Raw genomic sequence first — 13,114 nt, 5'->3', positions numbered from 1 at the left:
TCATACTGCAACCAATGATCAGAAATCCAATACTTAGGGGTTTGGCCACGCCTGCGTAGTTTCAATGGGCGTGCCCCCAATTGTTCAGAGTGAGACAATGAATTCCTCGCCTGTTGATTCAACCATTCCTAAAATTATACCATCATAGCTCAATATGAAGTCTCTTTTAATTAAAGACTGGAACACCTTTATTATTCTAGACTTTAATTTTCTGCTAATACCGGTGATCGTAAATTGGGTCCCGCAGGTTTCACTGAAGGATACACAGTTTAGCTCGAACGTCTACAGAAAACAATTGCTCACTCCTTCATGTGGCACCGAATCCTAGTATAACCACAAATTAGCTCGACTTTGACACTATAAGTACTCGCACTGCAATTAACTGTTCCCCAATGTGTTAGAACAATCACAAAACTGTGTTCATTGAAATCTTCCATTGTCCTTACAGTACTTAATGCACGAATAAACAGATTCATCTTATAACTCTCAACAAAAGTGTCTACAAAGTTTCAGCAATAGTAGGACAAAAATCTAAATCAGATCAGGTTCACTCGTCTAGTAATTTCAGTATTGAAAATTCAATGTTTACAGCACTTTATCATCATCTGTGCACACATTACTTTGCGTGAGGCTATAGACAGCGATGCATGTCACAGCAAGCATGTAACTGCAGTCTGTGTGTAAAGCAACCGCGCTTAACGGTTCTGAAATTGTGGACAATCCCAACTCTGAAGAATAGCCTGCTATCTCCGCAAATTTGTATTGTTGTTTTTTTTTTTTGACGAGGGGTCGATCGATCTGAAACCACAATGAAACTGCACGCGCCCTTGCACCAGCGCAAGCTCAGTGTTCGTGCATAATCAATGTGACTAGACTCCCTTGGGGAACAGTCGCTTTCGAGCTTCCTGCGTGGAAGCACGATGACACCCGCCATAGTTCAAGAACGAAACTCCGACAGGCCGCGAAATCCGTACTACGAGAAGGACATCGTCTACATTTTCAAGATAATCAGATGGATTTTGAATTCAATCGGCATCTGGCCGAGCCTCGTGGAAAATAACAACAAATTTCACCAGAAAGTTTCAGTCGGATTGTGCAACTTTGTGCTGCTTTTTGCGATAATACCGTTCACTTTGCACTTCACCGTGGAAGAAAAAAGCTGGGCAATTAGATTGAGGTTCATTGCTTTTTTAGTCTTCTGTTGGATATCTGTGTTGAAGTATTGGTCGCTGGTGGCATGCAAACCGAACCTCAGATACTGCATCGAATTCGTTCAGCATGACTGGAAAGAGGTCAGTGATTTAATTCATCATCACAAGACTGCGGATTTTATGCATTTGTGACTATAATGATAGACAAATTCGAAGATTTTCAAAGTGGGGGTGTAATGATTTGAACTGATTAAAATTGTCAATGACAGACAGAAATTTTCATTTTGGTCCCACTCCAAAAAATTATTTTCCAAAAAGATCTGTAGTCTAATTGTTACATAGTTTTACCAATTTCAGCCAGTAATAAAGATTCAAAGACTTTCAAAGTGGCGGTGTGATGGTTTGAACTGATTAAAATTGTCAATGACAGTCAGAAATTTTTAGTTTGGTCCCACTCCAAAAAATTATTTTCCAAAACGATCTGCAGTCTAATTATTACATAGTTTTACCAATTTCAGCCAGTAATAAAGAAGAAAGGGACAAATACCTCGCGATAATTAAAGTGTTAATATCAGTGGGAATTTACAGTTTTAAAATTATGAAATTATTATTCTGACACTCGTACACTCAACGCGTTATAGTTCTCTCATCATCAATACTAGATGCTTCCTGACTAACGTTCAAACGCAAACAATAAATTATGTTTTATTCCGGTTGAAAGTTTCCTCCGTCACAAGTACTAACGAAACAAAAATCAAATGAATTTTATACTGGAAAACGATGTGGCAGGTGGAGCAAAGGGAAGATCGAAAGTTGATGCTGAAGTACGGCAACATGGGTCGAAATCTAACGATACTCTGCCTGGTGTTTATGTACTCGGGCGGTTTCATGTACCACACGATCATGCAGTACGCGATCGGGTCGTACGTCGATGAGCATAATCGCACGATCAAGCCGTTGGTTTATCCCACGTACAGCGGATTGCTCGACCCACAGGCCAGGCCGTTCTACGAAATAGTGTACGCTGTGCACTCTGTTAACGGATATATAATTTATTCGGTTACGGTGGGTGCTTGCGGATTGGCCGCGTTGTTTGCCACCCATATTTGCGGGCAGATCGACATCATGATACTAAGACTGCAGAACTTAGCCCAGATCGAAGGGAACGCGGACCTGCATCCAAGTTTAGTGAGGATCGTCCAGCACCATATACGAACGCTAAGGTACGATCCTCCGATCATGCGTCACGTGTTCGATCAACGACGAAAGTATACTGCAACCCCATTCCAGATTTTCGACAGTGGTAGGGACACTTCTGCAAGAAGTATGCTTTTTGGAATTCATGGGTTCCACTTTTATCATATGTATGCTCGAATATTATACTATTACGGTGGGCTGAATTTCACGTAAATCGACCCCGTAGGCTTTGTTGCTTATGCCTTGAACGACACTATGATGAGGGAATGGGAAAGACGAGAAGACAAGTTCTTGTATAACAATATCAATTGTGTAGAGAAATTTGTGTAAATTTAAATTTGGGATTCCTACAGAAATTGTACTTTTCGTTGAACATCGGATCATTGTTGCAATTTCAGTTTGTGGTTGTCCTTCGAGGCATATTGTAGATAGTAGTACACGTGTATAGTATATTTAGGTTATCGAACTTTTGCACACAACATTTTTATCGCACAACAGGATTGGGAGGTCAACAACAGGCTCAGTCTTATTACGTATAGTGTACTACTAGTGTCTTTAATGTTCAATATATTCATACTATGCTACATTGGGGATCTCCTGGTGGAGAAGGTATGTCTGTGATTACGTGTACATGCGATACCTAAATACTGTGCGTGCCGCACAAGAAGTACCGTGAAAGGAATGCGGGTCTGATTGGTCAGAGTGGAAGGGACACGCCTCTAGCTGCTCTATTGGCTGAAGCAGACGCGCATACTATGTAGCGTGTGACGTCAAAGCCTGAGCATTGGAGCGTCAACGGTGGGGATGGGCGGAGCGAGCGAGTGTCCCCTTTGACCTTGTGCCATCACGCGAGACTTCTTGTGAGGAACGTACAGTACTTAAATCGTGCAGGTGCATTGTAAGTGAAATAGAGTTGTTGTTCTTTATATTACAGACTGGTAACGTTGGGTCACTGTGTTTTATGATCGATTGGTATAAATTTCCTGTTGACACGATGCGCAGTCTGATCTTGATCATGGCAATGTCTAATAAGCCTACGAAAGTTACTGCCGGTAACATAGCGGATTTGAACTTGTCCACTTTTGGAAGCGTAAGTGAGACTTTGAATTTATTCATGTTACAATCACAATAATGTTAATTGTATTCACCAGTCACGTGGTCTGTTTTTGCAGATCCTCAAAACGTCATTAGCCTATTTAAGCTTCCTACGGACAGCTGAGATGTAAGAAGGAATGACTGTAGCTGTTTGTAGAATAAGTGAATAAAACTGTTTTCATAGGAAGCTCGCATCCCAGGGAAATTAATTGCAATCCTATGTGTGGTATTACTGTAGGTGTGCTGGTAGCCTTCATTTCGGGTTCGGGTTCGGGTCGGGTCGGAAAAATCGGACGTGCTCGTCCGAGCACAATCTGCAACGATGATGTGTCGATAACCATAATTAGACACAAAACTGTACAAATATTAACTTAGTAGTTCATAACGTCTACAAGAAATCGATAATTCAAAATTTGTTTTAATTTTAAAAATGTGGATTCGACAATAGAAAATTCTGAAAAAATTCGTAGATGTGTATTCTATTAGCTCACATATGCCTGATTTTTTTCAGAATTTTCAATTGAAAGAGATAAATAAAATGCGGGAAACACTTGATTTTTTTTTGTCACCCCATTTCTGCCCACCATGTCGACATATAGGGTTGAAAATTGGCACAAAGCATTTTCTTTGGATAAGCTATCGCATAGAGTATTGCAAATTCAATTCGATTTAGGGACACTTTTACAAAGAGTCGATATGTATTTGATAGTATAAAGTATAAGAATATTTCGAAACACATAGTAACAGCTGTGACTGTAGTGCATGTGTAGGCCTGGGTTAGGTGATGTAACATTTGCTATGAGGAATTGACAATTACATTTTGCAATACTCACATTTCCACACCACCGACATACTGAAACCAATGATCAGAAATCCTATACTTGGGGGTTTGGCCACGCCTGCGTAGATTCAGTGGGCGTGCTCCCCTATTGTTCAGACTCAGACTCGGACAATGAATTCCACACCTGTTGATTCAACCATTCCTAAAATCAAACCATCGTAGCTCAACATGAACTATCCTTTAATTAAAAAAATGGAACACTTTGATTATTGCAGACTTTAATTTTCTGCCAATACCGGTGATCGTAAATTGGGTCCGGCAGGTTTCACTGCAGGATACATAGTTTAGCTCAACAATTTACAGAAAACAATTGCTTACTACTTCATGATGCACCGCATCCTAGTACAAACACAAATTTGTTCAACCTGACACTGTGACTTGCAATAGAAAGGACTGTTCCCCAATGTTTTAGAACAATCACAAAACTGTGTTCATTGAAATCTTGCTCTGTCTTTACCGTACTTAAAGCACGAATAAACACATTTATCATATAAATCTGAACAAAAGTGTCTAGACAGTTTCAGCAATTGCAGGATAAAAATCTAAATCAAATCAAGTCCACTCGTCTAGTAATTTCAGTGTTGAAAAGTAATAGTCAAACTCTAATGTTTAGAGCACTTTATCATCATTTGTACGCTCACTACTTTGCATGAGACTATAGACAGTGATGTCTATCAGCAAGCATATAACTGCAGTCTGCGTGTACTGCAATCTGCAACCGCACCTAACGGTTCTGCACTTGTCGAGAATTCCAACCCTCGACTCTGGACAATAGTCTGCTACCTCTGGAAATTTGTGTTGTTGTTTTTTCTTATTTTTTTTTTTTGACGAGGGGTCGATCGATCTGGAACTACAATGAAAGTGCACGCGCGCATGCACCAGCGCAAGCTCAGTGTTTTTGCATAATCAATGGGATTAGACTCCCCTGGCGAACAGTCGCCGTCAAACGTCCTGTGCGCGAACACCATGAAACCTGTCATCGTCCAAGAACATAACGCCGACAAACCGCGAAATCCGTACTATGAGAAAGACATCATTTACATTTTCAAGATAAGCAGATTGGTATTGAATTCGATCGGCATTTGGCCGAGCCTATTGGAGAATAGTAATCAATTTCTTCCAAACATCGTGATCGGACTGTGCAACATGTTTCTATTGTTCGCGATAATACCGTTCAGTTTGTACCTCTCGCTCGACGTAAAAGACATGATGGTGAAGTTGAAGCTTATTGGTAGTTGCATCTTCGGTTTCGTATCATTGATGAAATATTGGGCGCTCACTGCGTGCAAGCCCAACCTCAAGTACTGCATCGAGTTCGTTCAGCATGACTGGAAACAGGTCAGAGATTTCATTCATTGTTACTGGACGGCTGATTTTTATGGTGTATTTTTGTGGTTTTTCTACATTTTTTAATAATTCCTAGACTGGGGGTTTCATGAATGTGTGACGAATATTAGTAGATCAATTGCAAAAGATTAAAAAGATTTAAAGAAGTTAGAAATACTATTGTGCCATTTTCAACTGGCTAAAATTATTTAAACACGAAATGAGTATCCATGTGGCTCTTGTATCTTGCAATTCATGCAGACAATTTTTATTTTGCCTAAAGATCTGCAGTCGTTTTATCCTTCTTGTTCATTTCTTCATTACTTCAAACGTTGTTTATACATGTTTAAATGTTCATAAAGTTAGACGACCTATAGAATTATTTTCGTCACAATATATGCAGCTATAAATTTACTTCGAACAATACGATATATTTTATCATCATAGTAAAACCTTTGCTTTGTGACAAGAAAAAATAATAATAATTTTAACTTTTTCACTCTGATCAATGTGTCCTTATGTTTTGGATTTCAGACATGATCTAATGTTACACATTTGAATTTTAGGAAACATTGCAATCCTTACGTTATTCCGTTCATTATTGTACTAAATTAGAGTCCCATTTATTACTACTAAACTCCAGATTTTTTGCATTTATGGCAAAAGCAAGTAGGTACAAAGTCATACCTAATAATAAATAATATGTATGTATATACAAGTAAACGGTTCGGGCGTCACGGAAAGAGTCTCGCGTTGCATTAAAAAAATCTCCGAGTGAAATTATTAGTAAATGAATCATGCAAACAAACGAAGCAAAATTGGGAACACGATTTGGCAGGTGGAGGACAGTGAGGATCGCGAATTGATGCTGAAGTACGGCAACGTAGGTCGAAATCTAACGATACTGTGCCTGGTGTTTATGTACTCGGGCGGTTTCATGTACCTCACGATCATGCAGTACGCGAGCGGCACGACCATCGACGAACATAATCGCACGATCAAACCGATGGTTTATCCGACGTACAGCGGACTCTTCGACTCACAAGCGAGTCCCTTTTACGAATTACTGTACGCTGCGCACTCTGTTACCGGATGTTTAACATGTTCGATTACGGTGGGTGCTTGCGGATTGGCAGCGTTGTTTGTCACGCATATCTGCGGTCAGGTCGACATCATGATTCTGAGACTGCAGAACTTGGCCGAGATCGAAGGAAATACGGACCTGCATCCAAAATTAGTAAGGATCGTCCACCATCATGTTCGGATGCTAAGGTACGACCTCCTAATCACGAGTTTGATCAACCCAGGAAAGTATATTGCCATCCCGTTCCAGATTCTCGTCATCGGTAGGGACACTTCTGCAAGAAGTATGCTTTTTCGAATTTCTTGGTTCCACTTGTGTCATATGTCTAGTCGAATATTATACACTAATGGTGCGCCGAATTTCACGTTCGTCCACCCCTTTGGGGATCGCTTATGCCTTGAACGACACTTGTTACTGAAAGATGAAAGAATGGGAAATGCGAGGAGATAAATTCTTGTCTAACAATTCCGATTCTGCGATTGGAGGAAGTTGCGTGAATTTAAATATGGGTTCCCCAGAGAAATTATACTCTTTTTAATAAAATATCTAAGATGTGCTTTAAATCATTGAATATCAGACCAGGGTTAAAATTTGAATTTTTGATTGTCTTTCGAGGCATATTTTAGTTAGTCGTACACGTGTAATGTATGAAATTTATCGAATTTTTGCACAAATTTTCTCGTCGCACGACAGGATTGGGAGGACAACAACACCCTCGGTCTTATTACGAATACTATGCTACTGATGTCTTTATTGTTCAATATATTCATACTGTGTTACATTGGAGATCTTCTGGTAGACAAGGTACGCATTACATGTTTATATAGTATCCTAGTGTTCAAATTATGGGCATTGTAAGAGAAATGCAGTTGTCCTTCTGTACATTACAGACTGGTGACGTTGGATCATTGTGTTTCATGATCGATTGGTATAAATTTCCTGCTGAAACAATGCGCAGCCTAATCTTGATCATCGCTATCTCAAATAATCCTGCGAAAATCACAGCCGGATACATAGCAGATTTGAACTTGTCCACTTTTGGAGGCGTAAGTTGAATTTAATCATATTACAATTACAATAACGTTAAAATCGTTTAAAAATTTAATTTATTCTAATAATCATTCGAGTGGTGTACTTTTGCAGATCCTGAAAACATCATTAGCCTATTTAAGTTTCCTTCGTACGACTATGATACAATAAAGTATCTCAGTAGCTGTTTGTAGAACAATTGAATAAAACCTTTTTCATAGGAAGCTGGGATAACAATTTAATTTCTTGCAATCCTACATGTGGGTATTAATGGATTATACTTTATATCTGCACTGTTTATGATGATTATGTTCAACAATTATTCGGGTCAGAGGTGAAACTGCTGTAATGTTTATCAAATACATGAAAGAAAATTTTATCAACAATTTTTAAACTAGCATGTAAGATAGATGTGATGACTAGGTTTATGTCAGCATGCATTCTATTTGGTATTAATTGATATGGCAGTGCCAATGGAAAAATGTTACAAATAATGACGTGCTACTCTATAAGGGAGCACACGATTTGAAATTATTCTTGTTACAATTAAAATATCCAGTTTTCGTTATTTTTGCTTTGGTATGAAGTATGTTTTCTGTCAATGTCCTGCGAGTCTTCTACAAGGTGTTCGACTGCAGGTGAGAGAAAATTTAAGGGCTGGTTCTCCAAAATAATATAAGACGAAAATAATGAATAAAAAAATTGCCATTTCGGCTTCATTTTTCAGTTAACATCAATTTAAAATCCGCATCTGTCGCGTGCCTCTGACGTAAGCAGCATGCATCTCGGTTGGCCGGGTTGCCGCATTTTAGGCGACTTTTTAATCGTTAATAACCAAAAAATGAAGCTGAAATCCCAATTTTATTACTTTTCATTTTCGTCGTACAATGTCATGGGGAACCACCCCTTAAATTCTCCTCCACCTGTAGTCGAACACCCTGTATATTAATAACTTGCTTTGACTTAAAAATTGTAAAATATAATATATTTACAATACTCACCATACAATATGTGCCTAATACATGCAATATTTATTTCGATTTTATAAAACGGTAACAAAGTGCAAATTAGTATACTCACCCTTCCATTCGCGGAAAGAAAAAAATCCATCCAAAAAGAAAGAAATCCAATGCTTGAGGTGCTAGGTGAATTCTTCCCTCGTTACTGCATTCGTTACGAAAGTTGAAGTTAAAGCAGACAATTCTAATCGCTTCAATATTCAATTCCGTGATCGAATTACTCATCTTCAAAGTTACTTAAAACACGAACATCAAATTCACCCTAGAATCTACCAAAGTTGAGATCGTTCCTGTGAATTTTACTGCAATAACAAACAAAGATAAATCTACTCCTACCGATAAGCTTCTGGAAACCGAAGCATCTTCTGGATCCAATCAACGATCTCATTTCTGTAATTTTCGATTTCATTTACTGTCGACATCGTTCACCTTGTGTCGTTCCCTTCGTGTCCTTGTCAGCGGACAAGATCATAAAGAAATGTACTCGAAAGTCTAAAGACCACGTCAGCTACACGTAACAGCACTCTCGTCAAATTCGCTCACCTCGGTAAATAAAAAATGTGCAAATAAATTCTGCGTCTTGTGGAACGTTCCCACTGGCAACCGAGTTCAGCAAAAACAATCAGGTGTACGCACCTGCGTCGTGACAATATCGTCTTGTCACACAATGTTTTAGAACAATCGCAGAACTGTGTTCATTGGAATCTTCCATTGTCTTTATTGTACTGAATGCACGAATAAACACATTTATCTTATAACACTCAACAAAAGTGTCCACAAAGTTGCAGCAATAGTAGGACAAAAATCTAAATCAGGTCACGTTCACTAGTAATTTCAGTATTGAAAATTCAATGTTTTCAGCACTTTATCATCATTTGTGCAGACACTACTTTGCGTGAGACTATAGACCGTGATGCATGCCATAGCAAGCATGTAACTGCAGTCTGTGTGTAAAGCAACCGCGCTTAATCGTTCTGAAATTGCGGAGAATCCCATCCCACGACTCTGGAGAATATCCTGCCATCTCTGCAAATTTGTGTTGTTGTTTTTCTTTTTGACGAGGGGTTGATCGATCTGAAACAGCAATGAAAGTGCATGCGCGCTTGCACCAGCGCAAGCTCAGTGTTTTTGCATAATCAATGGGATTAGACTCCCCCGGCGAACAGTCGCCGTCAAACGTCCTGTGCGCGAACACCATGAGACCTGTCATTCTCCAAGAACAAAACGCCGACAATCGTCGAAATCCGTACTATGAGAATGACATCGTTTACATTTTCAAGATAACCAGATGGATTTTGAATTCGATAGGCGTTTGGCCGAGCCTATTGGAGAATAGTAATCAATTTCTTCCAAACATCGTGATCGGACTGTGCAACATGTTTCTACTGTTCGCGATAATACCGTTCAGTTTGTACCTCTCGCTCGACGTGAAGGACATGATGGTGAAATTGAAGCTTTGTGGTAATTGCATCTTCGCTGTGGTATCATTGATGAAATATTGGGCGCTCACTGCGGGCAAGCCGAACCTCAAGTATTGCATCGAAATCGTTCAGCATGACTGGAAACAGGTCAGAGATTTCATTCATTGTTACTGGACGGCTGATTTTTATGGTGTATTTTTGTGGTTTTTCTACATTTTTTAATAATTCCTAGACTCCGGATTTCATGAATGTGTGACGAATATTAGTAGATCAATTGCAAAAGAGTAAAAAGATTTAAAGAAGTTAGAAATACTATTGTGCCATTTTCAACTGGCTAAAATTATTTAAACACGAAATGAGTATCCATGTGGCTCTAGTGTCTTTCAGTTCATGCAGACAATTTTTATTTTGCCTAAAGATCTGCAGTCATTTTATCCTTCTTGTTCATTTCGATGGTCTTCATCGAAAATAAAAACTAAGCCTTTCAAAATTATTTGATAACTTCACGATTATTTGATACTTCAAACGTTGTTTATACATGTTTAAATGTACGTAAAGTTAGAAAAGAAAATACAACTATATTTGGGACGATCTATAGCATTCTTTTACCCGAAAAATAATTGTATAGCTCTCGGTGTAACACCGCGAAAAATTAGTAAGTGCAGTAAATCATGCTGTTCTTAATCTGTTTATATCATACTCTACACCTTATTTCCGTCACAATATATAAAATTACAAATTTGCTCCGAACAATACGATACATTTTATCCTCGTAGTAAAAACCTTTATTTGCGACAAATAAAATCAAAAAATATTTTAACTTTTTGACTCTGATCAATGTAGGTCTTCACTTTTTGGCAAGATCTAAAGTTACATATTCGAATTTTAGGGAACATTTCAATCTCTATATTATTCCGTTTATAATTGTACTAAATTACAGTCTCATTTATTACTACTAGACTCCGGATTTTATGCATTTATGACAAAAGTGAGTACAAAGTGATACATAATAATAAATAATATGTATGTAAATATAAGTGAAGGGTTCGGGCGTCACGAAAAGAGTCTCGCGTTGCATCCTAAAAAATATCAGAGTGAAATTATCAGTAAATGAATCTTGCAAACAAACGAGGAAATATTGGGACCGTGATTTGGCAGGTGGAGGACAGTGAGGATCGCGAGGTGATGCTGAAGTACGGGAACGTAGGTCGAAATCTAACGATACTGTGCCTGGTGTTTATGTACTCGAGCGGTTTCATGTACCTCACGATCATGCAGTACGCGAGCGGCACGTCCGTCGACGAACATAATCGCACGATCAAGCCGTTGGTTTATCCGACGTACAGCGGACTCTTCGACTCACAAGCGAGTCCCATTTACGAATTATTGTACGCTGCGCACTCTGTTGCCGGATGTTTAACATGTTCGATTACTGTGGGTGCTTGCGGATTGGCAGCGATGTTTGTCACCCACATCTGCGGTCAGATCGACATCATGATACTGAGACTGCAGAAGTTGGCCGGGATCGAAGGAAATACGGAGCTGCATCCAAAATTAGTAAGGATCGTCCACCATCATGTGCGGATGCTAAGGTACGACCCCCTAATCGTGTATCACGAGTATGGTCAACCCAGGAAAGTATATTGCCATGCCGTTCCAGATTCTCGTCATCGGTAGGGACGCTTCTGCAAGAAATATGCTTTTTCGAATTCCTTGGTTCCACTTGTGTCATATGTCTAGTCGAATATTATACAATAATGGTGGGCCGAATTTCACGTTCGTCGACTCCTTAGGGGTTGCTAATGCCTTGAACGACACTTGTTACTGAAACATGAAAGAATGGGAAAGGCGAGAGGATAAGTTCTTGTTTAAAAATACCGATTCTGCGATTGGAGGAGGTTGCGTGAATTTAAATATGGGTTTCCCAAAGAAATTATATATATTTTAATAAAATATTTGTGTAGTCCTTCAAATCGTTGAACGTCAGGTCATTGTTACAATTTGAATTTGTGATTCTCTTTCGAGGCATATTGTAGTTAGTCGTACACGTATAATCTATAAAGTTGATCGAATTTTTGCACGCATTTTCTCGTCGCACCACAGGATTGGGAGGTCAACAACACACTCAGACTTATTTCGAATATTATGCTACTACTCTCTATAATGTTCAATATATTCATACTGTGCTACATTGGAGAGCTTCTAGTAGAGAAGGTACGCATTACATGTTCATAGAGTATCCTAATGTTCAAATTATGGGCATTGTAAGTGAAATGCAGTTTTCCTCTTGTACATTACAGACTGGTGACGTCGGATCATTGTGTTTCATGATCGATTGGTATAAATTTCCTGTTGAAACAATGCGCAGCCTAATCTTGATCATCGCTATCTCAAATAATCCTGCGAAAATCACTGCCGGACACATAGCGGATTTGAACTTGTCCACTTTCGGAGGCGTAAGAGAAATATTGAATTTAATCATGTTACAATTACAGTAACGTTAAAAATTTAATTTATTCTATTGATTATTCGACTGGTCTACTTTTGCAGATCCTCAAAACATCATTAGCCTACTTAAGTTTCCTTCGTACGACTATGATGCAATAAAGAATCTCAGTAGCTGTTTGTAGAACAATTGAATAAAACCGTTTTCATAGTAAGCTGGGATACCAATTTAATTTCTTGAATTTCTTGCAATCCTCCATGTGGGTATTAATGGATTATTACTTTATATCTGCACTTTTTATGACGACTATAGTCAACAATTATCCGGGTCGGAGGTGAAACAAATGTAATGTTTATCAAGTACATGTAAGAAAATTTCATTAAAAATATTTTAACTAGCATGTAAGATAGATAAAAAATATAATAAAAAAATGGAATGAAAAAGTTGCGATTTCGGCTTCATTTTCAGTTATTATTAATTGTAAGTCCCCCTAAAATGCGGCAAC

General features: G+C 38.6%; 3 protein-coding genes and 2 long non-coding RNA genes across 7 annotated transcripts; 3 read left to right on the top strand and 2 right to left on the bottom strand.

Moving 5' to 3' along the window:
• Window positions 1–776: 776 nt before the first annotated feature.
• Window positions 777–3,917, top strand: LOC143352956 (odorant receptor 4-like). 3 transcript variants are annotated; one of them, XM_076786018.1, is made up of 6 exons: window positions 777–1,292; window positions 1,941–2,374; window positions 2,442–2,541; window positions 2,847–2,957; window positions 3,283–3,438; window positions 3,521–3,917. In XM_076786018.1, the coding sequence occupies exons 1-6, from the start codon at window positions 921–923 to the stop codon at window positions 3,572–3,574; spliced, it is 1,227 nt and encodes a 408-aa protein (XP_076642133.1). In that variant the 5' UTR covers window positions 777–920; the 3' UTR covers window positions 3,575–3,917. The 3 variants fall into 3 exon arrangements, 2 of the variants coding, with proteins under 2 accessions (XP_076642133.1, XP_076642134.1); XR_013082023.1 differs by lacking the exon at window positions 3,521–3,917 and having other exon boundaries at window positions 1,941–2,515; window positions 3,283–3,402; XM_076786019.1 differs by lacking the exon at window positions 3,521–3,917 and having other exon boundaries at window positions 1,941–2,515; window positions 2,847–3,424.
• Window positions 3,918–4,310: 393 nt separating this feature from the next.
• Window positions 4,311–11,800, bottom strand: LOC143352959 (uncharacterized). Its single transcript, XR_013082024.1, has 5 exons — window positions 11,763–11,800; window positions 6,833–6,889; window positions 6,554–6,765; window positions 5,470–5,612; window positions 4,311–4,426 (listed from the first exon to the last, which is right to left on the bottom strand). It is a non-coding gene; the product is annotated as an uncharacterized LOC143352959 (long non-coding RNA).
• On the top strand, window positions 4,478–8,047 carry LOC143352949 (odorant receptor 4-like). Its single transcript, XM_076786006.1, has 6 exons — window positions 4,478–5,622; window positions 6,449–6,882; window positions 6,944–7,043; window positions 7,388–7,498; window positions 7,585–7,740; window positions 7,838–8,047. Exons 1-6 carry the CDS (start codon window positions 5,194–5,196, stop codon window positions 7,892–7,894), a joined length of 1,287 nt encoding a protein of 428 aa, XP_076642121.1. The 5' UTR covers window positions 4,478–5,193; the 3' UTR covers window positions 7,895–8,047.
• Window positions 6,918–9,385, bottom strand: LOC143352961 (uncharacterized). Its single transcript, XR_013082026.1, has 3 exons — window positions 9,079–9,385; window positions 8,804–9,011; window positions 6,918–6,968 (listed from the first exon to the last, which is right to left on the bottom strand). It is a non-coding gene; the product is annotated as an uncharacterized LOC143352961 (long non-coding RNA).
• LOC143352948 (odorant receptor 4-like) lies at window positions 9,799–12,811 on the top strand. The gene is made up of 6 exons (XM_076786005.1): window positions 9,799–10,310; window positions 11,322–11,755; window positions 11,824–11,923; window positions 12,267–12,377; window positions 12,464–12,619; window positions 12,714–12,811. Exons 1-6 carry the CDS (start codon window positions 9,882–9,884, stop codon window positions 12,768–12,770), a joined length of 1,287 nt encoding a protein of 428 aa, XP_076642120.1. The 5' UTR covers window positions 9,799–9,881; the 3' UTR covers window positions 12,771–12,811.
• The last annotated feature ends 303 nt before the right edge of the window (window positions 12,812–13,114 follow it).

Source organism: Halictus rubicundus, chromosome 3, assembly GCF_050948215.1.
Source record: "Halictus rubicundus isolate RS-2024b chromosome 3, iyHalRubi1_principal, whole genome shotgun sequence".
In the NCBI taxonomy this organism is placed as follows: Eukaryota; Metazoa; Arthropoda; class Insecta; order Hymenoptera; family Halictidae; genus Halictus; species Halictus rubicundus.
The sequence above is the reverse complement of the archived record's forward strand: the minus strand, read 5'-3'. Positions and strand labels throughout refer to the sequence as shown.

What these genes read in the sequence shown, in the direction of transcription:
- LOC143352956 (XM_076786018.1), top strand. Translation starts at nt 921, where the DNA reads ATGACACCCGCCATAGTTCAAGAACGAAACTCCGACAGGCCGCGAAAT. An exon ending in GGGATCTCCTGGTGGAGAAG is followed by an intron (nt 2,958 to 3,282) that starts GTATGTCTGTGA and finishes TTTATATTACAG; the next exon opens with ACTGGTAACGTTGGGTCACT. An exon ending in ACTTGTCCACTTTTGGAAGC is followed by an intron (nt 3,439 to 3,520) that starts GTAAGTGAGACT and finishes CTGTTTTTGCAG; the next exon opens with ATCCTCAAAACGTCATTAGC.
- LOC143352949 (XM_076786006.1), top strand. Translation starts at nt 5,194, where the DNA reads ATGGGATTAGACTCCCCTGGCGAACAGTCGCCGTCAAACGTCCTGTGC. An exon ending in CATCATGTTCGGATGCTAAG is followed by an intron (nt 6,883 to 6,943) that starts GTACGACCTCCT and finishes ATCCCGTTCCAG; the next exon opens with ATTCTCGTCATCGGTAGGGA. An exon ending in ACTTGTCCACTTTTGGAGGC is followed by an intron (nt 7,741 to 7,837) that starts GTAAGTTGAATT and finishes GTACTTTTGCAG; the next exon opens with ATCCTGAAAACATCATTAGC.
- LOC143352948 (XM_076786005.1), top strand. Translation starts at nt 9,882, where the DNA reads ATGGGATTAGACTCCCCCGGCGAACAGTCGCCGTCAAACGTCCTGTGC. An exon ending in CATCATGTGCGGATGCTAAG is followed by an intron (nt 11,756 to 11,823) that starts GTACGACCCCCT and finishes ATGCCGTTCCAG; the next exon opens with ATTCTCGTCATCGGTAGGGA. An exon ending in TCGAATATTATACAATAATG is followed by an intron (nt 11,924 to 12,266) that starts GTGGGCCGAATT and finishes GTCGCACCACAG; the next exon opens with GATTGGGAGGTCAACAACAC.